At 44.0% G+C, this 27,263-nt stretch overlaps 1 protein-coding gene across 3 annotated transcripts in view; it reads right to left on the minus strand.

Moving 5' to 3' along the window:
* Positions 1–27,263, minus strand: part of RBPJ (recombination signal binding protein for immunoglobulin kappa J region) — a 1,681,970-nt gene that overhangs the window by 244,537 nt on the left and 1,410,170 nt on the right. For all 3 annotated transcript variants that reach the window (XM_044062156.1, XM_044062154.1, XM_044062155.1), the window contains 2 exons: positions 20,235–20,375; positions 19,092–19,247 (listed from right to left, as the gene is read on the minus strand). In XM_044062156.1, the coding sequence (XP_043918091.1) occupies positions 19,092–19,247; positions 20,235–20,375 (297 nt within the window). The remainder of the gene's footprint in view (positions 1–19,091; positions 19,248–20,234; positions 20,376–27,263) is intronic.

Below are 27,263 nucleotides of genomic sequence, written 5' to 3' on the forward strand. Positions count from 1 at the left end.
AAGTTTATTACTCTCATAAATCAAGCACAACATCCAGAATAAAGGGACTACAGATAAGAAGTTTGATGGAGAGACGCCAAAATAGCCAATGCTGCTATTGCAAGTTTTGTACTGGTAGAGTTAAGTAAATTAAAGTACTGCCCTCACAGTAAATATATAACATATAAAAGAACTACCTCACAGTAAAGGCTGTGTGAGGTGGGAGTAGTGCCTTGTCTAAGAATGACCAAGAGCCAAGCAATCCTTTCAAGAAATAAATGCTATGACTTTCTTGTTAAGTTGCCTAGATCTCTACTACGCTCATTGTGTTAATTAAAAGTAAGTAACTACTTTGTACTAGTTGGAACATACTATAATGGTTTTGTTTTAAGATGTTAGACTGCCATGGATAAAAGCAAGTGAAAACAATACAGTAGCAGTAGGATTACATCCAAGGTAGTTTTACCTCAGTGCAAGCAAATAAGGTCTGTGAGCAATTAAATGTCACATGAGAATCAGAGTAGCGATAATTATGCATATGCACAGGTTAAGCTTACCACAAGTTAAACAATGTAAATCTATAAGAAAGCTCAGAAACAAAGAATCCAAGCAAGTAATTTAAGGAAGACTCTACTTTCTCACTGCACAAGTTAATACAGGTAGACATACGGCTTGGCAGCACTGTAGCATCTTCCAACCGGACTAAAAGGAGGAAAGTATAGTTGTGCAAAATCTTACCATAGCAGTAGATGTCCTTCTCTTCACTACTGCAGTATTTTTTACAGTAGAGATCGCCTGCCAAGGATAGCCCAACATCCAGCCAGTTTACCAGAGCTTTTAAGGTCTTATTAGGTGCTGTATGTCACACGTATGCTCCCTGTATAAGGTGTAAGGCATAAAAGTGACATATGGAAGTAAACACTCAGAAATGAAAAACTCTGAGAACAGAATACCCTCAGGAATAGAAAGGAGCATGTATATCAAGAAAGAAAAAGAGACTCAGTCAGGAGAGGGGGAAAAAATGACAGGGCAAGAGCCAGAAAGTATAGTTCTGTACACTTACCATAAATGTAGATGTTCGAGTGTATTCACTGCTGCAGTCAACACATTTGGGATATCCCTGCCAAGGCAGCCCTCAGTCGTCCCGAATACCAGAGGCTTAGTATTTTTGATTCGGTTGCTGTCACATAAGGACTGACGTTAGTTCGTCAGTAGTATAAAGTAAGGCAGCTGACGCCATTACATCAGTTTGTATTGCCCTGTCAGGACCCCCCCCCCAAGTGGGAGCCAGGATATGGTGGAAGAAACCCACCAGTAGAAAGTACATACCAAAAAGTTCCTTGTAATAAGAGAGACAGAGAGAAAGGGGGGATGGAGGGAGGGAAACCAGGACTGCAATAGTGAATACACTATGGTAAGTGTACACAACTGTACTATGTTCTTCGTGTTTCACTTTTGCAGTCATCATATTTGGGTTGATTCCCAAAGCTGAGGAAAAGGGTGAAGGCAGACAAGAAGACTGGGGGCTGGCTAGGATGCCCTACAAGACTGCAGTGGCAAAGCCTGCCCTGGATTTGGAGAAGGATAGGCTGGTGGTAATGCTTGGTGAGGGTATGAACAGATGTCCATGTTGCAGCCTCCAGGATGTCACTGGTGGGGACTCCTCTGAGGAAAGCTGTAGAGATGGAGGTTGCTCTGGTAGAGTGAGTTCTGACCCCCTTAGGGGGAGGTTTCCCTTGTTGCTTGTGGTAGAAATGGATGCAGTATGTCATCCATTTGGAAAAGGTTTGTTTAGATACGGCTTTGCCCTCTGCTCCTGCAGCAAAGCTGACGATCTGATCAGTCTTTCTGAATGATTTAGTCTTGTCTAGACAGAATCTGAGCTGTCTGTGCACATCTAGAGTGTGCAGTATTCTTTCCCCCTTGTTTTGTGGGTTAGGGAAAAAGGTGGGCAAATGAATGGATTGGTTTAGAGCCACACTGGACACCACTTTTTGCATGAAGGATGGTTTAATCCTGAGGGAGACCCTGTCAACATGGAAAATGATGAAGGGATCTACAGCCATTAGTGCTTGTAGCTCGGATACTCTTCTTGCTGAAGTGATGGCCAGAAGCAAGGCTATCTTTCATGAGAGAAACTTTAATTCTGCTGAAGCTGCTGACTCAAAGGGGGGCAGAGTGAGTTGCTCTAACACAAAGTTTAGGTCCCAAGCTGGGGTATGTGCTCTTCTGGGAGGCCTCAAGTTGCTAGCCCCTCTGAGAAACTGTTTAATGACAGGGTGTGAGAAAAGAGGTTACTCAGTGCTGAAATGAGCAGAGATAACAGAGGCATGAATGTTAATACAGGAAAAGGATAGACCACTGTTCAGTAGGTCAGCTAGGTAATCCAGGATGAGAGGTAGCTCCCTTAGCCTGGCTCTAGGTGCAGAACCTTTTCCATTTGTCAGCATAAGACTTTCTAGTGCTAGGGCGTCTGGCCTCACGTATAACATTTAAAACCTGTTTACTTGGATTGGCAGCTTGTACAGTGGCCAGGGAATAAGCCAGGTTGCCAAACTGAGGGTCTGCAATTGGGGATGCATGAATTCTCCTTCCCTCTGGGTCAGGAGTGTTGGGATCTGAGGGAGATACCATGGTGGCAGAAGGGACAGGCTGTGCAGCAGTGGGTACCAGTGCTGGCGTGGCCAGTCTGGGGCAATCAGGATTGCCCTTAGTTTTTCCTCCTTTATTTTGAGCAGTACCCTGGTAATGAGAGTTAGTGGGGGAAATGCACAGACCGAGAGGTTGACCCACTGCAAAGATAGAGCATCCAATTTCCAGGCCGTGCAGTGAGGCTCCCTGGTGCAAAACTTGCTGAGCTGATGGTTGGAGTGGGAAGAAAAGAGGTCTACCTTCGGGGTGCCCCACTTCTGAGTTATAAGGGTGAAGGTTCTTTGGTTTAGCTGCCACCCGGGTGGGTCCAGAAGATTTCTGCTTAAGTTGTCTGCCAGAGAGTTTAGAGAGCCTGGCAGGAATTGTGCTAACAGGTGTAGTTGCATGGCTGAGGCTGCGTGCCAAATGGTCATGGCGAGCCTGCATAGCGGGTAGACGCGAGTCCCTCCCTGCTTTTTGATATACCATATCACTGTGGTGTTGTCTGTTTTGATCAGTAGAGCCTCTTGGGGAGAGAAGGGGTCTGAAAGCTGTCAATGCGTGCTGGACAACTAACAACTCTTTTTGGATGATGTGCAGATGTATTTGATGTGGGCTCCATTGGCCCTGTATGCACCTATCGTTCAGGTGTGCACCCCAGGCATAGTCTGAAGCGTCTGTGGTGAGGGTCTGGGCGGTGAGAAGGGTAGTCCCTTGTTGTGGTAGTATGCTGCTGCCCACCAAAGGAAATCTTTCCTTAGACAAGGTATCATTGGTGTAAGAGTTTCCAGGTCTTGAGTGTGTTGACACCAAAGGCTTTTTAGGTACCATTGAAGTTTCCTCATTTGCAGTCTGGCATATGGAATGAGTAGAATGCAAGATGCCATGAACCCCAGAGCTTGCAGGATTTTTCCTTGTGGATAACTGGGGTCTGGTGGCTAGTTGAGAGAAATAGGCTGTCAGGTAGGTTTGCTTTTCTGGTGTAAGGAATGCCATCTGGGATGCTGTGTCCAGGCTTGCTCCCAGGAATATAATTTTTTGGTGGGTACTAGTTTGGATTTCTTTTCGTTGATGGTGTATCCTAGGGAGGTCAGTAGGTCCTTTACAAAGGTCAGGTGCTTGAGCAGCTTTTCCTGATTGTCTGCCTGAATTAGGCAGTCGTCTAAGTATGGGTAAATCTGAATATTTCTTTGCCTGCAAAAAGCAATGGCGGAAGCCAGGCATTTTGTGCAAACTCTGGGAGCAGTATATAAACCAAAGGGAAGCAAAAAGAGCTGAAAGTGCAGAGATCCTGCCCTGAAACGTAGATATTTCCTGCATGAATTCCCTGATTGGGATGTGTAGGTAGGCCTCTTTTAGGTCTAGGGTGGCTAGCCAGGCATCCTTGGAGAGCATAGGTAGTAGTTGCTGAAGGGTGAGCATTTTGAATTTTGGTATCACCAGGAAGGCACTCAGAATGGATAAATCTAGGATGGGGCGCCATGTGCCCTCTTTTCTGGGTACCAGAAGAGCCTGGAGTAGAAACCTTGGCCTATCAGTTCTGCAGGAAAGTGTTCTATTTGCCCTCATGGAGAGGAGGGAAAGGACTTGCTTTCTGGCCTCTGCCCACTGGTTTGGAGATAGATCTGGGAACCCTTTTGGGGTTGGTAGTGTGTGAAAAGAAACTTTGCATCCCTGGGACACTATGTTGAGGACCCAGCGGTCGCTGGTAATGGTGGCCCAGGTGCTTGCATGGAAGGAGAATTTTCCTCCCAGGGGCAAGTGCAGGTGGGCAGAGGAAGGGGGTGGAAGTGGAGAGTCATTGTGAGTTCTTACCATGAGGGGGTGGCTTTGCACTCCCTGGTTTTAGAAGTGGAGATACTCCATTGCTTTGATCTCTGCATTCCCTGTGGCTGTTGTCTGGGGAGTCTGCTTACCTGGGGTCTGGGCTGAACTGACCTGGAGGAGGCAGGAAAGGACCAGTGTTTGGAGGGGCAATGCCTACTGAACCTGGGTGGCTGGACCTGCAGGAAATCCTTAACTGTCTGCATAGATTTAGCTTTTTCTTCCATCTTTTTTAAGATCTCCACTTCCTTGGTCCCAAATAAGTTGTCTTTGTGCAAGGGTGCATCCAACAGTTTAGATTTGACATGGTCTGGCAAGGGCTGCTCCTTAAGCCAAGCATGCCTTCTAAGGACAGAACCAGTGACTGCTGCCCTGCAAGATGCTTCTAGGGCATCACAACCACAGTCCAAGGTGTGCTTAGTTACTTGGACTTGCAGAATGCATTAAATCTTGCAACTCATTGTCATTGTGAGTTCTTACCATAAGGGGGTGGTTTAGCACTCCCTGGTTTTTGAAGAGGACCATTGCTTAGATCTCTGTATTCCCTGGGGCTGTTGTCTAGGGGGCCTGCTTCTCCGGGGTCTGGGCTGAGCTGACGTGGAGGGTGCAGGAAAGGACCAGTGCTTGGAGGAGCAATGCCTACTGAACCTCGGTGGCTGTACCTGCAAGAACTATTGAACTGTCTGCATAGATTTAGCTTTTTCTTCCATCTTTTATAAGACCTCTTCTGCTTTGGTGCCAAATAAGTTGTCTTTGTGCAAGGGTGCGTCCAATAATTTGGATTTGATATGGTCTGGCAAGGGCTGTTCCTTAAGCCAAGCATGCCTTCTAAGGACAGAACCAGTGACTGCTGCCCTGCAAGATGCTTCTAGGACGTTAAAATCACGTTGTAAGGTGTGCTTAATAACTTGACTTGCAGAATGCATTAACTATTTTCTGCACAAGCAGGAAAAGTTGATATTTTTTGTTAGAGGAGTTCCATGGTAATCTGCTAGAATTTTATCATATGGAACTGACAATTTAGTGCTCTAATAGCAAGAGTAGCAGAGGTGTATACTTTTTTACCCCATCTGTCTAAAGCTTGGGAATCTCTATCTGAGAGGGTGGGATTCTTAGCAGAAGTTGCTTTAATTCCTTTAGGCCCCTGGGAGCTAACCTCAGGGTCAGCAGTAGGATTTTTGAAAAGAAATTTGCAAGAGTCACGGACTCTGTAGTACCTGTCAGGTTTCCTGGGAGCGGGATGGAGGGCGTCAGGAGTTAAACTAGATTCCATGAAAACAACATCCACAACATCCAGGACAGGAGGAATGGCCAAGGGTCTGTGCTGTGGAAGATCTAAAAATTCCCTGAGTATCTTTTTAGAATGAGGGTAGTCCTAACATTCCCATTGGAAATGCTCCCTTAAAGTATGAAGGGCTTCCCCAAAGGAAAAATCTTTGGGTGGAGAGGCTAAAGGAATGGATTCCTCTACATCAGAATACTCCTAAGCAGAGAGGGGTTGCATATCTTCATATTTAGAGGCATTGGAGTCATCGGACTCTTATTCAGATAAGACTACAGGGGACAAATCACTTTCTTTTGGAAGGGGTGGCTTGGCTTTCTCTGATCAACATATTAAGGTCTTCCGCCACATTAAGCATTTGAGACTGAGGCAAGGAAGCAAGTGCCTGAGATGGGGTCATCGGGTTCTTGGGTGCGGTTCGTACCCTGGGCCTTAGAAACTCAGTAGTTTTCGAAAGAACAGAAGACGCGAAAGAAGTCATCAGTTTGTGTAGAGAATTGGTAGTGCAAAGTACTTCCTTGGAAGCCGGTGCATGCTCAGCAGCTCCAGACCCATCCAAGGTAGAGACAACTGCAGGATCCTTAGTCGATAAAGAATTCTGTGGCATACCAAACTCCAAAAGTGTCTTGGTAGTGGCCTGCGAATCCACAGAAGCAGGCATCAGGGGCTGCAAAAGCACCTCACTGAGGACCGGAGAAATGACGACTAGCTTAACGGAAGCGTCGTCGGTAGGTTTGGACCTGTGTGGTCTGTCCCTGTCTATATCCTTAGGTTTTTTTCGGAAGATCTGATGTCGGGATGGCTTACCGAAGACATATCGGAAATAGAGGACTGAGAGCGAAAATATCTAGCTACAATAAGGGCCCGATGACATATAGTTGTGGCGTTGAACAAAGCACAAAAGCAAGAGCAGGGGACATCGTAGTCTAGGCCTAAGCAAGTGACGCAGTAAGAATGAAAGTCTCGGTGTGGTATTTGCTTTCCACAGGCGATAAAATTGTTAACTTTTTCTGACACTGGTTAGAGCAAGAAAAAAGGATCCCCAATGGGGTACTTAGCTTTATAAGACTTCAACTTTAATTCGGTAGACGAAACTGAGGTAGCGGCCGACCAGCATTCGTGTGAACTGCTTCTACTTTGGTCTCCTTGGCAAGAAAGACTGATGTAATGGTGTCGGCTGCCTTACTTTATACTACTGACGACCTGACGTCAGTCTTGAAGTGACAGCAACCGACGCAGAAATACTAAGCCTCTGGTATTCGGGCCGACTTGAGTGCTACCCTGGCAGGGATAACCCAAATGTGATGACTGCAAGAGTGAAACATGAAGAACTTCAGAGGGGAGACAAAGGAGGGACCAAACACTGCAACACTGAAGAGAAGGACATCTACCGTTATGGTAAGATTTTACACAACTGTACTATGTCCTTCCACATCACTGTTGCAGTATTCTGCTAAGAAGCCTGGGGGGAGGAAGGCACAGAACTGCCCTCTATAAACCCATGCAGGATAGCTCTGGCAAAACCTGCCTTTGCCCTAGAAATAACATCCAACTTGTAATGTTTAATGGAAGTATGACCAGAGGACTAAATAGCAGCCACAAGGATAGAGTTTGTTATCCAAACACTTAAATAAGACACCAGAGGAGGCAACTGCCCTAACAGAAAATGTCTAATGTGCCTTTACAGCTGAAAAAAAGACGTCTGTCATCAAAAGAACAACAAAAAGAAATGGCCTTAGAAATCCAGGAGAAAGTTTGCTTAGAAACAGCTAAACCCAAGGTCCTGGGATGAAAAACGTGCTCAGACTTGCAAATTACTTCAGTTTTATCTAAATAATACCCGAGATGTCTATACTAATCCAAGGTAAGAACCACCTTCTCATTGACAGACTGTGAAGGAGGAAAAAATGAAGGAAGATGAATAGATTAAGAGACAACTGACTGACCACACTGGGCATAAAAGAAGGATTAGTTTGAAGCTACACCTTGCCTCTGTGAAAAACAAAAAAAAAGGAGCAATAGCCGTGAGATCCTGAAGCTCAGACACTCTCTTGGCTGAAGCAAGAGCCAAAACAAGAGTCTTCCAAGCACCAATTTTTCAAGTACAAAACTGAGGTCTCAAGAAGGTAGAATAGACTTCACAGGAGGCCTGATATGAATGACGCATTAAAGAAACTAAATGACTTCAAAAAACAGGCCAGGGGAGCATATTCAAGGGCAGACGAGCAGAAATTGTGGATAGATGAGCTTTAACTGAAGAATATGCTAAAACAGCATGGAGCAGATCACAAAAATAAGACAGAACCAGAGTAATCTCCACAGATAGGGGATCCTATCCTGATAGCGAGAGAAGCACCAGATAGAAAATGTGTTCCATTTGCTCAGATATACTCTTCTGGTAGTGGGTTTCCTAGCTTCCTGCAGAACCTGGAGCATGCCCGCTGAAAAGCAATCACAATCCTATCACTCACAATGTCATTTGAAGAGTGGACAGGTGAGGAAGGATAAGAGATCCCTTGTCTTGTGTGAGAAGATCCACCTGGTGAGACACCTTGTGGTGACTGTCCCTGGCCAAGTGAGAAAGAAAAAGGGAATTGATGTTTTGGTCAAAAAGGAGTCCCCAGGAATATTTTGTGAGAGTCCTGCCTAATCTTGTGTAGCACTCAACAGAAACATTCCCTCCCAAGGAAAAGACAGGGCACTCACTTTGTAAACCAGAGGACTTGGGACTCTGGAACAGAAGAGAGGAGGTTACCCGTTCAGAGGGGAGGTGAAAAGATGTAACTGAGGAATACCCCACCAAAAGACTATGTTCAGGAACACATCTCTGTGAAGCATCAACTCGTGAGCCAGTGCTTTGTACCTACTCACACAGTCTGACACAAGATTGTGCTCTGAGGGAATGTAAAATGCCTGAAGAGGCACTTGATACTGGATAGCTAGATCCCAGACTTGAAGAGCTGGTCTACAAAGGAGACAGGATACCATGCCCCCTAGCCTGTTGACAATCCACATCACAGTGGTGTTATCTGTGAAAACTGAGGGCACCAGGATGAAAGAGGGAATGAAAACCTTGCAAAGTCAGAAACACAGCTCTCATCTCTTTTACACTGATATGGTTAGACCTCTGATGAGGTAGCCAGAGACCCTGGACCTTTACAGACCACAAGAAGCTTCCCACCCCATGTCTGAGGCATCTGTGAACAGCTCCTGAGCGAAATAAAGCCTGAAAGGGAAGCCCTGAACTGAGAGAGTTTATGAATCCACCGCTGAAGCTCAAGTTTGAGAAAAGGAACAGGGAACTCCAAAGGGTAACAATGTTGAGGCCACACCAATTTTACGTACCAATGAAATTTCCTCATATGGAGCCTAGTGAGAGGGAACATGGGAATAGTGGAGGCCATAAATCTCAGAACTCTGAGAAATTCCCTGGCCATGATGGAGGAAGGAGTCTGGAAAAAGTTTGTCAGAGACAGAACCCTGGGAACAAGGAGAGATGCCAGCATGAGAACAGTCTGAAGCCTGTAACCGAGGAAAACATGATCCTGGAAAGGTGTCAGGACTGACTGTGTAAAAGACAAATGGTAAATGAGAGATCCTGCAGCAGATTACTGGAAGAAGGAGCTTAAATGAGCAGGTCGTCTAGATAGGGAAAATTCTGTATCCCCTGCAGCCTGCATAAAGTAATGACAGAAGTGAGGCATTTGGTGAATACCCTTGGAGCAGCAGAAAGGTCAAAGGGCAAATCAGAGACTCAAAAGTGCAAGAAAGAAACCAAGAAACGTAAAAATGTCCTGAGCAGAGGGTGAATGGGGATGTGAAGGTATGCATCCTTAACATCTAAAGAAATCAAAAAGGCCTGGGGAAAAAGAAGAGGGAAAAAGTCTGAAGAGAACATCCAGAAGGAAGGAACATTGAGAAAGGTGTTCAGCAGAGAAAGATCCAGAAATGGTCTCCATGTACCCTTCTTCCGAGGAACCAGAATCATTCTGGAGTAAAAACTCTTCCCTACCTGGGTGAATGGGATAAGTTGAATGGTGTCCTGATCCATAAGGGAATGCAGAACCTCTGGAAAATGATGAAGCTGTTCTCAAGGAGGTTGAGGAATGCCTGAAAAGGGAGGAAGGGATTTCCAAACCAACAAATACCCCTAACAGAAAATAGATGGCACCCAACAGGCTGAAGTGATCAGATGCCAGTTCTGGAAGAGATAAAGAAAGGACGAGAGACAAGAGGACCTGGCCAAGGAGAAAGGATGGCCAAACATCAAATAGAAACAGGCTTGTCCTGAAAAGAAAGCTTCTGGGAGACAGAAATATTTCTGAGTTCCTGCAAGGTTTTACCCTTATCCTAGAGGGGCTTTAAGTCAGCAGCAAGTGTCCAAAAAGAACTTTGTTAACCAGAGGGGCATCCAAAAGCTTGGCCTTAGTATCAAGTAAAGCTTGAAGACGTAGCCAGGAATAACACCTCATCACTGAACCAAAGGCAACAGCCATGGAACAGGCATCAGCTGCATTTTATCGAGTGAAAGGCAACCTAAGAAATAAACCCCAGCAGGGACAGAGAAGAATCAGGAAAATCAGACACACCTTAAATACATGGGAAAGGAGGGCCAAACCATACAAATTCATATGGGTTTGGTAATTAATGGTCTTAAAAGAGAGGATGACAACAGTATAAGCTTTCTTGCCCAATCCTTCTATGGCCCAACTATCCTTACAAGAAAGAAGCTTTTTCCCCCAGAAGAAACAGAGCACTGTAGGCTCAGCAGAAGGGCACATGTACAAAACCTTGCAGTCCTCAGGCACCTTGTAGAACTTGGCAGGTTTCTTGGGTTCTGGAGGCAGAGTCAGGAGCTACAGAAGCAGAACAGGTGTCAAAAAGGGTAGCTGATGGTTTGGGATACTTAATTTAAAGGAGCTCGTGGTACCTTTTTTGACTGTCAAAGAACTGGTAACAGTCGGGCAACAGTATCCCCAAAGGCAACTCTTCTATGGGAGGGGAGAATATGAACTCAAAGAATCCTCTTCCTCTGAAATGCAGTCCAGAGTGTAAGGAATTTGGGAAGAATAAGCCAGGGATTCTTCTCCAGAATCCAAATCTCTAGGCCTCTTAACAGATGTGGAAGATGGGGGGGACAGGGGCTCCTTAAAGTACAGTTGTGTACACTTACCATAAATGTAGATGTTTGAGTGTATTCACTGTTGCAGTCATTACATTTGGGTAATCTGCTGGCAGGTTGCCCTCAGTCGGCCTGATTAAAGTCTTGGGTCCTGCATTGGTTGCTGTCCCTTCTTCCATGACGTCAGGTCGTCAGGGGTATAAAACATGCAGCCGACGCCATTACATCAGTTTTTCTTGCTCCAGATGTCAGGTGCCCCCCCAAATGGGGAGCAAATAAAATTAAAAACACAAGAAATATACCTCCAGTCCCAAAAGCAAATACACCAAAAGCATAGTGAAAGAAAGTAGAGATATAGTCAGAGAAAAATAGGGGGCTGGAGGGAGGGTAACCAGGACTGCAACAGTGAATAGACACGAACATCTAAATTTATGGTAAGTGTACACAACTGTACTATGTTCTTCGTGTTTCACTGTTGCAGTCATTACATTTGGGTAAATTCCCAAAGCTATGGTTGGGTGGAGGGAATTATACAGCATTAGGACCAGCTATAAGGCCCTGCAGGAAGTACAGTTGTGTACACTTACTATAAATGCAGATGCTCGAGTGTATTCACTGTTGCAGTCATTACATTTGGGAAATCTGCTGGCAAGTTGCTCTCAGTCGGCCTGAATAACAAAGTCTTGGGTCCTGCATCGGTTGCTGTCTCCTCTTCCATGACGTCAGGTCGTCAGGGGTATAAAACATGCAGCCGACGCCATTTTCTTTAGTTTTTCTTGCCCCAGATGTCAGGTGCCCCCCAAATGGGGAGCAAAAATATATATACAAGTAAACAGTAAATATATAAATATACTTTTAGAAGCATAAACTTTACCTTCAACTAAAAGCAAATACACCACAAAGGCTTTAGAGTATAGTGAAGGAAAGAAGAGATATAGAAAGGGGGATGGCGGGTGGGTAAACTGAACTGTAACAGTAAATGCACTCAAACATCTTCATTTCTGTTAAGTGCACACAACTGTACTATGTTCTTCGTATTTCACTGTTGCAGTCATTACATTTGGGTAGAATCCCAAAGCTATGGATGGGAGGCTGGAACTAAATAGCATTAGGAGCGGCTATAAGGCCCTGCAGAACTGCAGTGGCAAAGCCTGCCCTGGATTTAGAGAAGAAAGGCAAATGATAATGCTTTGTGAAGGTATGAACAGAGCTCCAAGTAGCAGCTTCTAGAATGTCTTTGGTTGGAACTCCTCTGAGAAAGGCTACTGAGGTAGTGGCAGTTCTGGTGGAATGTGACCCGACTCCCTTGGGTACAGGTTTACCATGATGCAAGTAGCAGAAACTAATTCACTGGCTTATCCACTTAGAAACAGTCTGCTTTGATATAGCCTTTCCTTCTGATCCTGAAGCAAATGCCACCAGTAGTTGCTCAGACTTTCTTCGAGATTTGGTCCTGTTTAAGTAGAATGTTAGTTGTCTGTGTACGTCCAATGAATGCAGAATCCGCTCCCCCTTGTTCTGCGGACTTAGGTAAAATGTTGGCAGATGAATAGTTTGGTTAACAGCCACAATGGATACCACCTTAGGCAAAAAGGAAGGATCTGCCCTGAGGGACACCCTGTCCAGGTAAAATGTAATAAAAGGCTCCACAGCCATGAGAGCCTGTAGTTCTGAAACCCTTCTTGTTGAAGTGATTGCCAAAAGGAAAGCTGTTTTCCAAGATAAAAACTTTATATCCGCAGTAGCTGCGGGTTCAAAAGGAGGCAGGGTGAGTTTTTCCAGCACAAATGTGAGGTCCCATGCAGGATTTGGTGATCTTCTGAGAGACCTTAAATTTTTGGCCCCTCTAAGATACTGTTTTAGCAGAGGATGAGAGAAGATGGGAGGCTCCGTGTTGTAATGAGCATAGATGGCAGAGGCATGGATTTTTATTGAAGAGAAGGGATAGGCCCTTGTCAAGCATCTCAGTCAAGTAGTGTAAAATCTGAGGGATATATGGTTTTGCTTAGTCCGTTTCCTTGTGCTTGGTTCCAAGCACAGAATCTCTTCAATTTATCAGCATAAGATTTTCTAGTACTAGGCCATATGACTTCCAAAATAAATGACATCCATAACATATTTACTGAGAGGTGTTGTTTGAATAATTACATGATCAGCCGTGCTACCACGTTCAGAGTTTAGAGCAGAGTGTGCAGAATTTGATTGTTCTGCTGAGACAGTAGATGAGGTATTTGAGGCAAGTACCAAGGAGGGGGTTGAGACATATTCCTTAGAATTGGGTACCAGTGCTGGTGAGGCCAGTCCGGAGCAATTAGGATCATTTTTGTTTTTTCCTGTCTGACCTTTAGTAAGACCTTAGGGAGAAGAGGCAGAGGAGGAAAGGCGTAGACTGATAGGTTTTTCCAACTGAAGGATAGGGCATCCACTTTCCATGCTTGTCTGTGATAAGTCCCTGTGCAGAATTTGTCCAGTTGATAATTTTGGGGAGAGGCATATAGATCTATGTCTGGGCTCCCCCATTTCTGTGTTACCATGCTGAAGACTTGTGGATCCAGCTTCCACTTGCGAAGGTCCATAAGATTTCTGCTTAGGTTGTCTGCCAGAGTATTTTGTTTTCCTGGCAGGAATTGAGCTTGAAGATGTACTTGGTAAGTCAAGGCTGTGTCCCACAATGCCATGGCTAGTCTGCAAAGGGGGTAGGAATGTGTACCCCCCTGCTTATGTACCACATAACCGTGGTGTTGTCCGTCTTTATCAGTAGTTGTCCTGGATGAAGTAAGTCCTTGAAGGCGGTCAGGGCATTCTAAACAGCTAGCATCTCTTTCTGGTTGATATGCAGATGCATTTGTTTTGGGTTCCATATTCCCTGAATGCATCTCCCTGCCAGGTGGGCCCCCCGCCCCCAAGCATAGTCTGATGCGTCTGTAGTTAGGGTTTGGGTGGCAGGGGGTAGTGTGAATGACAGTCCATTGTTTTGGTGACATGTCTCTGCCCACCAAAGAAACTCCTGTTGTAGGCAGGGAATGAGAGGAATTATTGGTTCCAGACTGTGACAATGTTGACTCCATAAACTTTTTAGATACCATTGAAGGTTCCTCATATGCAGTCTTGCATATGGAATTAGTAGAATGCAGGATGCCATGAACCCCAAGACCTGCAGAATTTGTCTTGCAGATAACTGGGTTTTTGTTGCCATCTGTTTGAAGTTTATAGTCAGTTGCCTTTATCTGACGTAAGGCAAGCCATCTAGGCAGTTGTATTCAAGCTTGCACCTAGGAATATAATTTTTTGAGAGAGCACCAGTTGTGATTTCTTTTTGTTCATTGTGTACCCTAGGCACGTTAGAAGCCTTTTTACAAACACCAGATGTTGAAGAAGAATGTCCTTGTTCTCTGCTTGAATGAGACAGTCATCCAAGTAAGGATAGATATGTATGCTTCTTTGTTTGCAAAATGCAATTACTGGTGCCAGGCACTTTGTAAAGACCCTGGGCGCAGTGGATAAACCAAAGGGCAGTGCAGAGAATTGGTAATGCATAAAACCTGCCTTGAAGCAGAGGTATCTTTTGCACGATTCCCTTATTGGGATATGCAGGTATGCCTCGATTCCCTTATTGGGATATGCAGGTATGCCTCTTTTAAGTCTAGAGTCACTAACCAAGCGTTCTTGCCCAGCATAGGCAGTAGCTGTTGTAAAGTCAGCATTTGGAATTTTGGAATGTCCAGGAACGTGTTCAAAATCGATAAGTCCAGTACTGGATGCCAGGCATGGTCTTTTCTGGGTACCAGGAACAGTCTTGAATAAAAACCTTGTCCTTTTTCCTGTTATGGTACTGGTTGAATAGCCTCCATATCCATGAGGGACGTAACTTGTTTCTGAGCCTCTGCCCATTGATTTTGTGGCAGACCTGGCCAACCGTTTGGAATTGGCAGAGTATGGAAATGAAATCTGTACCCTTGGGATACTATGTTTAATACCCTCTTGTCCTGGGTAATTAACTGCCAATTTTGAGCATGAAGTGCTAATTTTCCCCCCAAGGGGCCTGCTAAAAGATAAGTTCTTGGTGATGGTAGAGGGAAGTCATTGAGACTGCTTACTGTAGGGTTGTGCTTTGTTTCCTCCAGATTTGGAGGTGGAGGCACCCCATTGCTTTGACCTGTAAGAACCCTGTGATTGGTATCTAGAGCCTTTTGAGCGCCTGGATTTGCCTTGAGAGGCACTGTTGGATACAGGAAAGGACCAATTTTTAGTAGGCCAGTGCCTACTGAATCTGGGTGGCTGTACTTGTAAGAAATCTTTTACAGTTTGCATAGATTTAGCTTCGTCTTCCATTTTCTTTAAAACCTCTTCTGCCTTATTACCAGAGTATCATGCTGTAAAGGGGCATCCAACAATTTAGCTTAACATGATCAGGCAGATTTTGACCCTCGAGCCAGGCATGCCTTCTAATCACAAATCCAGTAACTGCGGCCCTGCAAGAGGCCTCCAAGGAATCAAAACCACATTGCAAAGTATGCTTTCCAACCTGTTCTGCTCCATGCAATAATTCCTGTAATTCTTTATTTTCCACACAATCAGAAATTGACATAATTTTCTGTTTCGATATGCCCATAACATGCTGTTGATATTTAAGCATATGGCAGTTTAAGGCCCTAATTGCCAAGGTTGCAGACGTATAAACCTTCTTTTCCCATCTATCCAGCACCCTGGAATCTCTATCAGAGGGGTAGGATTTTTGGCTATTGAGGCCTTTACACCTTTGGGACCCTGTGAGATAGTTTCAGGATCAGCAGCAGGATTTTTGAATAGAAATTTGTGGGAGTCAGGAACCCTGTAATATCTGTCTGGCTTACTAGGAGCCGGAGGTAGGGAATCAGGAGCCATGCTTGATTCCGAAAACACATCAACAATGTCGAATACAGGAGGTATAGCCAAAGGCCTATGCTGAGGAAGAAGGAAGTCCCTAAGCCTCTTTTTTTTTATTCAGAGAAATCCTGATTCTCCCAATGAAAATGTTCCCTTAATGTATGCAAGGTTTCTCCAAAAGAATAATCCTCAGGAGGAGAAGCAGAAGGGGTGGATTCTTCTGCATCTGAATCCTCGGAGGGTGGTATAAAAAATTCCTGATCAGAAGAGGACTCAGAAGAAATAGAAACCTGATCTGAAGATTCATAATCAGTGTCTTGCCTAGGCCTCTTAGCAGGGGGGGGGGGGGGTTGGGAACCCCTGATCATGGTAATTAAGTCCTCACCCATTTTGATCATTTGTTTTTTAGGCATAGGGGCCTGAGCACGTGGCTCATGACTCAGTTTTTTAGACTTAGATGTTTTTGATCTTGTTTTTGAAGCTGGTGTCGTTTTATATAAAAATGTTGAGGCCTGGAAACACCCTCAGAAGCCGGTGCCTGCTCAGCAGCTCTGGACCCATCCAAGGGAGAGACATTCACAGGTTCAATACTCTGAGAATCTCGCGGCGTACCGGACTCCGCATGGGTCTTGGTAGAGGCCTGTGACTCAAAAGTAGCGGGTATCAGGGACTGCAAAAGCACCTCACTGAGTACCGGTGAACTGGTGACTGGCTTAGGAGAAGCTTCGTCGACTGTTTTGGACCGCAACGGTCTGTCTCTGTCTTTTTCTTTGTGTTTTTTGTGAACTCCAGTACTCGGATTGCTAACCGATGACATTTCAGGATAATTAAATCTGGATCCAAAATATTTTGAAGCAAAAATATACAGATGCTTAATAGTGCGTTGGTTAAATCTAGCACAAAACTGACAACAAGGCATGTTATGATCTGGGCCTAGGCAAGGAATACAGTACAAATAAAAATCCTTATGAGGTAATTTGCTTCCCACAAGTAATGCAATTATTAACTTTTACTGACATCGGTAAGGAGACTGCGGTGGTGGTGCTGTGGTAGCGTTGTAGCCTCACAGTTAGACATTGCCCGTTCGATTCTCCGTTAGAGCGTCTTCTGTGTGGCAACATGCGTGAACGGGCGTTCCTTCGTTGAAGGTTGTGCGTTAGGCCTGGTAAGCCAGCACGTAAAACTCTACTGCCAATAATTAGCAGACCGGAGTTCCGCTGTGGCGACCCCTAACTGGGAAAAGCCAAAAGACACAAACAAACAAAACTGACACCGGTAAGGAGCAAGAAAAAGTTTCCACAATGGGGTACTTAGCTTTAGTTGAAGACTTTGGTTCTGAAACTCTAATGCGAAAATTTCAGGAGTCGGCTAATCTGCACTTGCGAACTGCTTCTACTTCTGGCACCGTGCAGCAAGAAAGACTGATGTAATGGCGTCAGCTGCATGTTTTATACCCCCTGACAACCTGACATCATGGAAGAAGGGACAGCAACCGACGCAGGACCCAAGACTTTGTTAATCAGGTCGACTGAGGGCAACCTGCCCGCAGATTACCCAAATGTATTGACTGCAACAGTGAAACACGAAGAACATCAAGGCTTCAAGACCATTAAACAAATCCAGAGTAAAATACTGCAACTCATGCTGGGACCTTTAACAGAGGGAGATATGTTTAGTTTTCCGTTTCTTTTTTTGTGGGACGTCTTCCCTAAAAACACTTGGAGATTCAGACCGCTGAGGAGATTCAATAATGGCAGTAGGTATTTCCTTTCTTAAGAAAAATCTAAGGAATCTCCCTTGGTCCCTCGGATATTATCAGGAGAGGCTCCCCCTTAACATCAGGTGATGGCATTGGAAAAGCCTTCATGGATGTGCAAGAATTTGGATCCATGCTGGCTTCTGATGGGATTGCGCCAGAGGAAACTGAGCAAGCAATAGACAGTCTTCACGGCCTTCATTAGCCTCTAAACAGACTTCCGGGGAGAGCTTGAACAGCAACTAGATCAGACCTAATCTTTTTGGCCTTTTCTTGTCAGATGCTGACCCTTGGGATGCAAGGATTCTAATACAGCACCCTGAGCCAACAGCTTATGATTCTCAAGATATATAGACAAGGAGGATAGATGACTATGTAAGGTCTTAGGCACAAACATCTGGCAGAAAGAGCACGGTGTATGTTCGTGGGAATGACCCAAGGAAAAATGACACTGGTTCTGACAGTCTTTATGGGGGATCTGCCTCCCACACTGACAATTTATCTTCCTGGATGACATTAACACAAATGCCATATTACAGAAAAAAGGAGAGTAGAAACCCCAATGGGCCACTTACCTGAAAGCCGCTTGGTAACCAGCATGGCAAAAGGGCATTCAGACAGATATTCGATAATAATGTTCAGATTAGCAGCAAAGAAGTTCTGTGTTTGCGTCCATATGTCACCTTTATTGCCCTACACCATATGCAAGGAGCACACGTGATGCATGGTGCCTATAAGACCAAAAAGCTTTGGTATACTGGCCAGACAGTGGGCTATCCTTGGCAAGAGATCCCTTCTGTAAAGAATACAGCAGCTGTGATATGGAAGGACATCAAAATGAATGTGCTAAATGACTGCGCGGTACAAAAGCACAATGCATATACAGAAATACAAAGGAAATTACAATGAAAAATAGATTGAAGGTTGGACAAAACACATCCAAGAGCAACAGAGAACTTCTCTCTTTCAACAGAAATCGAACTGACTGTTAAACTGGCAAGCATAATTTCTGTCTTGGCAGAAAAAGCGACGCAATAATCTAATACCAAAAATAAATGGCTAGAGAAGTAAGTAGACAGAAATGATTATCTTAATTGAAATATTAAATCTGGCAAAGGCTTAAGAGAGAAGTTAGTACACATTTAAACATAACCATTGCCATACTGTGCTCCAGACAACAGAAGACACTATGGAACATATCATAATGTTAATTCATACAAAGTTAATTGCGCACAGACATACTGCAGCACTTTGTAGTACAACAAGCAGACTATGCATGAAGTGGTGTATGCACCATTATAGGTGGTAAGCTGTTTAACAGAAATGGGAAGTTAAGTGATACCAAGACAGTGCAATTAGGAAAGTTAATTCTTGGATAATGAACTGAACAGTTTTGTCACTGTAAGAAAGTACCCCCACTTCCTGAAGACTGGGGTACTTTTGCAAGAAAAGTTTTTACTCTTGTGCACTTTTGCATTTGGACTGGTTTCGTGCATTTCACCTTTGTCTGTTGCACTTCACTTTCTTAAAGCTGCTTAAGTATTTACAGGAAGTTCATGTCGCTGGCCTAACACAAGCTTAGTGAAACCACACACCATTTTATACATATAAAAGTGCATGCTTCACTTTACCTGTAAGCTCTCAACAACAGGCACAGGAGTGACTGGTGCGTAAACAGGCCCCATGCCTTCATAGAATGTGTACTCTGCCTTGTCCGTGCTTATGATTGTCCAGGAAGCTCCATCATTGATCATCTCTTTATTTACTTCTTTAGGGCAAGGAGTCGCCTGTTTGGATAGAACATAAGCAGTGATTTTACAGGTCACTGTTGAATTGAAAGCATTACATTAGATTAGAACTAAGGGCACTCTTTTTGCCAATCTTAGTTTTCTGTAAAATGGAACAAATAAAGCAATTAAGAAACATATTTATTTTCCTGCAGACCTCCCTTTACCAGCTGTGCAAATTCACCATCCCTTGACAAGTTTCAGTTTAATACTTTGCCTCATGCTGGATCTCAAGAAAGAATAATTATCACATATTCTTCAGACGTGAGGTAAATAAGGCAATGCTTTTATCACCATCATTTAACAGCCTGTAAAAGGGAAATAAGACGCAACTGCCTGAAAATAAGATTTAGCAAGATCTATCAGACATATCTACCAGAAAATAAGATTTCTGTTATCAGACCTACTTAAAGTCAATAAATACATATGTGGAGATTACAAAATCAACCCCATTCTAATACAAATATCTTTCACACTCACTACATTAGCTAAAAGCATTTGTCACTGCCAAATGGTAGGGGAAGCTGTTTACAGATAACAGCCATTCATCAATCAATCCTACTCTACAGTCATTAGTGCACACTTGGATGTGGAGATAGGTGCCCACCTAACACACACAACCACATAATGACTAAATAATGCTGCAGGCACAGTCAAATACTCACTATGATATTCAAAAAGTAATACATATCACTGCAAAACAGATACCAATTTAGTCAAGGTAAGCAAAGACCAAGACCATCTCCAGGTAGGGCTAATACGCAGCCATTCATGGGATTCTGGAATAGTTGAGAACTGTCTTGAAAACTGTAACATTACATTTCAGCAAGGAAAGAACTATACGTCACAATGATAGATTATTTTCGGTTTTCTGAAGAAGACATAGCTAATGTTTTTATTAAGCATCTTTCAAAAAAATGAAGAAGGGAGTACAAAACATCAAAATCATAAAAAAACTTATTCTGTATTGTACTGAGTGCACATTACCTGAAACTGGATTATTCTCTCCTGAGAAAGACACAAATACATTCTTTCAGTGTCCTTCAGGTAAAATGCACACTTATGGAGTTGTGACACAGGATCATCTGCATCCAACAATGCTGTCTGTTTATCAACTTTGCGGATAATCTATAGAAGACAGGAAAATGAGTATTTTAAAAAGTAAGCTCTTAAATGTATTATCAGCTATAAAATGCAATACACTTAGATGTCTCATGAGGGTGAAGTACAGATCAAGACAAATGCAATACTGATCCACTGAAAGAAGCCTTATATGGAAAACAAGTCAAACTACATTTCTAATCACAAGTGTTAATCTGGTAAAGCTGACAGGTTTGAGTAAACTAATCCTCTAGGGAGCAACAAATCCTATAACACATTCCATGACAACTATACCAAGACTCCAATATTATTTTAAGTAATTACACTATTAAAAAGACATCCAACGCACCATGCATACAAAAAAGCCACTAATTCAGTTTATACCATCTCATGAGATGCTCAGATGCCTAGTTCAAGAAGATTACCCATCTTAACTCTTTTGATATTGTTTCTTGTTACATTAATTGACAGATTATTCCATTTAACAAAAATGGCCATATCAGTTAAAAGTCAAGAAACTGAAAATCATAACTTTAATTTTTCCAGGTTTTTCTCTCCTCGTTAATTCTGCAAGCTGGCTAGGAAACTAAGCAGTTTTAAGAACTTCATGGGAAACTGCAGACAGTGACAATGATGTCGCCCAATATAGAATGCTACGTGGTGTTCCCACTTCAGCAGAAAACTATTTTGAGGTTAAACATTATAGTGTATCCCAACCACAGGCAACTTCCTCTCCCACAGGATGGACACACCCATCCACCCTGCCTGTATCTTCAAGCACCTGAGCTGATAATCAAATGTGAGTCACCAGGACCACAGTCAGACCTTTAATGTAGTTTTTCAGCCCTGTCTTTTAAAGCTACTGCCAAACATATATGATTAAATTCCTTCTAGCTAAGTTATTAACATGGGTTAGAAGATTTCAGAAACTCCTAACCGTTATACTGTCAAATGTTTGCCTCCCCTCTACAAAAAGTACAGTTTTGTACCTACCATAAATGTAGATGTTCGAGTGCTAATACAGCTGCAGTAATCACAGATGGGTTCTCTGCCGTCAGGCGGGTCCTCGGTCGGCCGAATTCCAAAGTCTATGTCCGGCGTCGGTTGGTGTCGCTTTCTCTCTTGACGTCAGTGAGGCCAGAGTATATAAGACACAGCCGACGCCATGTTCTTCAGTCTTTCTTGCCCCAGATGTCAGGTGCCCCCAGAAAGAAGGCAATACATAAATTATATATATATATATATATATATATATATATATATATATATATATATATATACAAACAATGCAATATAATCCAAAATCAGTAGTTGCAAGCAAATAAACCATAGAAGGATAACCCAGTCAGGTTGTATGAAGAGGGGGTTAGGCCCTATGCCTTTACCAAGTGGGGAAGGCGGAGGGTACTTGTACTGCAGCTGTATTAGCACTCGAACATCTACATTTATGGTAGGTACAAAACTGTACTATGTTCATCGTGCATACAGCTGCAGTAATCACAGATGGGTAGAGTCTCAAAGCTACACACAGGGTGGTAGGTACTAGTTAGAACTGGGATGAGCCAGAATGCCCTGCAACACAGCAGTGGCAAAGCCTGCTCTAGTTTTGGAATATAAAGGTAGGTGGTAGTGTTTTGTGAAGGTATGTACAGAACTCCAAGTGGCGGCCTCCAAAATGTCTTTGGTAGGAACTCCTCTGAGGAAGGCTGTAGAGGTAGCTGTGGCCCTGGTGGAGTGGGATCTGATGCCTGTGGGAACAGATTTCCCATGATATGAATAACAGAACCGTATGCAGTGGCCTATCCACTTTGAAATTGTCTGCTTGGTCACTGGCTTCCCTTGAGCCCCTAACAGCATAGGACACAAAAAGTTGTTCTGATTTCCTGAAGGACTTTGTTCTGTCCAAATAATAGCGTAGCTGTCTATGGATGTCTAAAGAATGTACCAACCTTTCCCCTTGGTTTTGAGGATTGGGGTAAAAGGTGGGTAAGTGTATGGCTTGGTTTAAAGCTACCCTGGATACCACTTTAGGCATAAATGACGGGTTGGTTGAAGGAAACCCTGTCCTGATGGAAGATGAGGAAGGGCTGCACCGCCATGAGAGCCTGTAGCTCAAACCCTACGAGCTGAAGTGATGGCCAGAAGGAAGGCTGTTTTCCAGGACAAATATTGCAAATCTGTTGATGCAGCTGGTTCAAAAGGAGGCAATGTTAATTTTTCTAGAATGTAATTAAGATCCCAGGCTGGTATTGGTCGTTTCCTTGGAGGTCTTATATTCTTAGCCCCTCTGAGGAACTGTCGTAAGAGTGGGTGAGAAAATAAAGGTGGATCCGAGTTGAATTCTGCAGAAATGGCTGAGGCATGGATTTTTATAGAAGAAAATGAAAGTCCACTGTTCAGTAGCTCTGTTAGATACTGTAATATCTGAGGCAAATTCAGCTTTTTAGGGTTCTGGCCTTTTTTCTCATTCCAAGAGCAGAACCGTTTCCATTTTGCGGTGTAAGCCTTTCTAGTAGATGGTCTTCTGGCCTCCAAAATGACATCCTGCACCTCCTTGGAAAGTAGGGTCTGTTGTGGTGTTAAGGAATTTTCCATGCAGCAAGATTGAGTGTTTTCAGCTGACCGTGAAGCGTTTTGTAGCTGTGCTGAGTCAGCAGAAGAGGCATTAGAGGTAGGGACCAGGGAGGAGTATGTGTTAGACTCCTCAGGAGCGGATACCAGTATTGCCTTGGCCAATCTGGAGCAATCAGTATCATCTTCGGTCTGTCTGCTCTTGCTTTCAAGAGCACCTTGGGCAGAAGAGGCAGAGGTGGGAAAGCGTAAACTGTCCATGCTGTCCAACTGAATGAAAGGGCGTCCACTCTCCAGGCCTTTGGATGAAAGGTCCTTGAACAAAACTTTTCCAATTGATGATTCCTGTGGGAGGCAAAAAGATCTATGTCTGGCCTCCCCCACTCTTGTATTATCTTTGTAAACACCTGAGGATGCAACTACCATTCGTGTGGATCTGTCATATTTCTGCTTAGATTGTCTGCCAGCGTGTTTTCCAATCCTGGCAAGTACTGTGCTTGAAGTTCGATTTGCCATTCCAGAGCCAAGTTCCAAAGAGTCATGGCTAGTCTGCACAAGGGGTATGAATGTGTTCTGCCTTGTTTATGTACCACATTACTGTGGTGTTGTCTGTTCTTATCAGTAATTGTCCTGGATGCAGGAGGTCCTTGAAAGCTATAATTGCATTTATTACTGCTAGCATTTCTTTTTGATTGATGTGAAGGTGCTTTTCCTTTTGGGACCATTTGCCCTAAATGCACCTGTCTGTCATGTGCACCCCCCAGGCGTAGTCTGAGGCGTCTGTTGTGATGACTTGGTTTGCTTGAGGCTTGCAGAAAGGGAGGCCTGTGTTTGCTTGACATGCTTGGGCCCACCATAGAAATTCCTTTTGCAAACATGGAATTATTGGTATTATTGTTTCCAAACTGTGACTGTGTTGAGACCATAGGTTTTTTAGGTACCATTGAAGTTTCCTCATATGCAGCTTTGCACATGGGATTAAAAGAATGCAAGATGCCATGAAGCCCAGAGCCTGCAGGATTTTCCTTGCAGTAAGCCTGGTACATTTTGCTAGTATTTTGAAGTACTGAGTTAGCTGCCCCTGTTTTTCTGGTGTTAGATAGGCCATCTGGGTGTTTGTGTCCAAGTTGGCACCCAGGAAAGTTATTTTCTGAGATGGTGTTAGCCTGGATTTCTTTTTGTTGATTGTATATCCCAGAGAATGCATTAACCGTGTTACATAAGCCAGATGTTCCAGAAGTATGTGCTTGCTGTCCGCTTGGATCAGGCAGTCGTCCAAATAAGGGTAAATTTGTATCCCTTGAAGTCTGCAGTAGGCAATCACTGATGCCAGGCACTTTGTCAATACTCTGGGCGCAGTAGATAAGCCAAAGGGCAATGCAGAGAATCGATAGTGGATTGAACCTGCAAGAAATCTGAGGTATCTTCTGCAACTTTGTCTGATTGGGACATGCAGGTATGCCTCCTTGAGGTCCAATGTTACCAGCCAAAACTCCTTGCATGGGAAGAAGCTGCTGTAATGTGAGCATCTTGAATTTTGGCAGTAAAATGTGTTTAGGATGGATAAGTCCAAAATGGGTCTCCAGTCGGTTCCTTTCCTTGGTACCAGAAAAAGTCTTGAATAAAAACCTTGACCTTGTTCGTGAGTAGGTACCTCTTGTACGGCTCTCATGCTTATGAGCTTTAAAATTTGTAGTTGTGCCTCTGCCCTTTGATTGTGTGGCAGGTTTGGCATGCCTCTCATTTTTGGAAGATTGTGGAATAGAAATTTGTAGCCTCTGTTTATAACGTCCAGGTCCATTTGTCTGTTGTGACAATATGCCAATTTCTTGCAAATAATGCTAGCTTTCCTCCCAATGGTGCTGCCAGCTGAGACCTGCTTGGCATGGAAATGAGGGAGTCATTGGGTTTGTTTTCTGTATTGTTGTGCACTGTCTTCGCCACCTCTTGGTGCTGGAGTTTGCCATTGTCGGCCTCTATATGATCCTTGTGATTGCCCTCTGCCCCTTGTGCGTCTGTATCTACCTCTTTGAGGCTTGTCAGTGGCTGGAAAGGACCAGTTTTTTGAAGGCCAATTTCTGCTAAAACGTGGTGGTTGGACCTGTAAAAAAGCTTTGACAGTTTGCATAGATTTGGCTTTTTCTTCCATTTTCCGTAATATCTCCTCAGCATTAGTACCAAACAACACATCCTTTTGTAAAGGAGCATCTAGAAGTTTAGCTTTCACATGATCAGGCAAGCTTTGTTCCCTAAGCCAGGCATGTCTACGAATGACTGATCCTGTAGCAGCCGCTCTACTTGAGGCCTCTAGGGCATCATAGCCACATTGTAAGGTGCGTTTACCCACTTGCTCTGCACTATGTATCATATCCTGTAACTCCTTTAAATCTGGTTGTTCAGGTTGAGACATTTTATTCCTTAATTGTGATAACAGGAACTGTTGATATTTAAGCATATGAAACTGACAATTTAAGGCCCTCATGGCAAGGGTGGCGAGGTATATACCTTTTCCCCACCTTTCTAAAGATCTTGACTCTCTTTCGGCAGGAAGTGGATTCTTGGCAGTAGAGGCCTTCAATCCCTTGGGGCCTTGAGAAATGGTCTCAGGGTCAGCATTATGGCTTTTGTAGAGAAATTGGTGAGAGTTAGGAACTCTGTAGTACCTATCAGGTTTGACTGGTGCAGGAGGCAGGGAATCCAGGTTAAGGCAAGCCTCTGAATAAACATCATCAAGTATGTCCAAAACAGGAGGTATCGCCAGAGGCCTGTGTTGAGGTAACAAAAGAAATTCCCTAAGTCTTTTCTTGGAATCAGAAAAGTCTTGGCCTTCCCAATGGAAGTGTTCCCTTAAAGTGTGCAAGGTTTCCCCAAAGGAAAAATCCTCAGGAGGAGATACAGAAGGAATGGACTGCTCTGCATCCGAATCTTCAAAAGGGGAGTAAGAGTGTTCCTCTACATCAGAATGTTCTGATAAAATGGAGCCCTGATCAGAAGAGGGAGAATCTTCCTCCACTCTGGGTCTCTTGTCTGGAGGGGGTTGAGAACCCCTGATAAGAGTAATCAAATCCTCAGCCATTTTCAGCATCTGTTTTTTAGGCATGGGGCCTGGAGAAGGGCCCTGTGCAACAGGCCTCTTGGGATGCCTGGCTGCTTTGGATTTAGTTAAGGCCTTAATAGAAAAAGAAGATGAGGGTCTAGACACCATGGGTGGAAGTGGACCTGTCCACATTAGGAGGCTCAACATTAGCAATGGCCTCGGTTGTAGTCTGGGAAAGGGCCGAGGTACCTGCGGTCTCGGGTGCAGAGGACACCGCCAAGGAAGTGTCGTCGGTAGTCAGGGACTGCAAAGGCGTCTCGCTGAGAACCGGACCACGTGTAGCCAGTTTTGGCGTGGTGTCGGTAGGGACCACGGACCTCGCGTGTCGGTCCTTGTCCTTGCGTTTTTTGGACAAAACGGTAGTCGTAGTCTCCGACGACATTTTATAATCAAAGGCTTTTCCAAAAAAGTGTTGGGCGAACTCCGCCCGACGCTTAATAGTGCGTTTATTGAAAGTAGCGCAAAAGCGACAGCCCGAGACGTCGTGGTCTGGGCCTAAACAAGGTATGCAGAGGGAATGGAAATCCTTATGCGGTATTTGCTTCCCACAAGAAATACAATTATTAACTTTTTCTGACATCGGTCTGAGGCAAGAAAAGTTTCCCCAACGGGGTACTTAGCTTTAATGAAGACTTCGGTTTCCAATTTTTTTCGTAATTCAGGAGCTGGCCGACCGGCACTTGCGAACTGCTTCTGCTTCGGGCACCGCGTGGCAAAAAAGTCTGAAGAACATGGCGTCGGCTGTGTCTTACATACTCTGGCCTCACTGACGTCAAGAGAGAAAGCGACACCAACCGACGCCGGACCTAGACTTTGGAATTCGGCCGACCGAGGACCCGCCTGACGGCAGAGAACCCATCTGTGATTACTGCAGCTGTATGCACGATGAACATCCACACTGATCTATATCTGTTAATTTGGGCAACACCTTTGCCATTCTCTTAGCTATATAGACAAACACTTTGCAATCACGGTTATATAACAGACATTGGTCAATATGAAGCTAGAACTAAAAGGTCTTTACCCTCTTTGGGTAATACAGTCACCACAGCTTTCTTTTAAGATGCTAGTACACCCTCCTTTTAAAATGCTGTTAAAAATAACCTTCTAAATCTTTATCAGCATCTTTTCCTGAAGACCTCCCTGCTGACTAATAATACACCAACATTTTTATCTTAAAGCATTCATATCCTTAAAGAATTTAAGGCTACTTGTCATGCTTTGTGAATGTTTCAGAATTCTTCCAT

This window comes from Protopterus annectens, chromosome 2.part1 (genome assembly GCF_019279795.1).
Source record: "Protopterus annectens isolate FY-2018-M chromosome 2.part1, PAN1.0, whole genome shotgun sequence".
Taxonomy (NCBI): Eukaryota; Metazoa; Chordata; order Ceratodontiformes; family Protopteridae; genus Protopterus; species Protopterus annectens.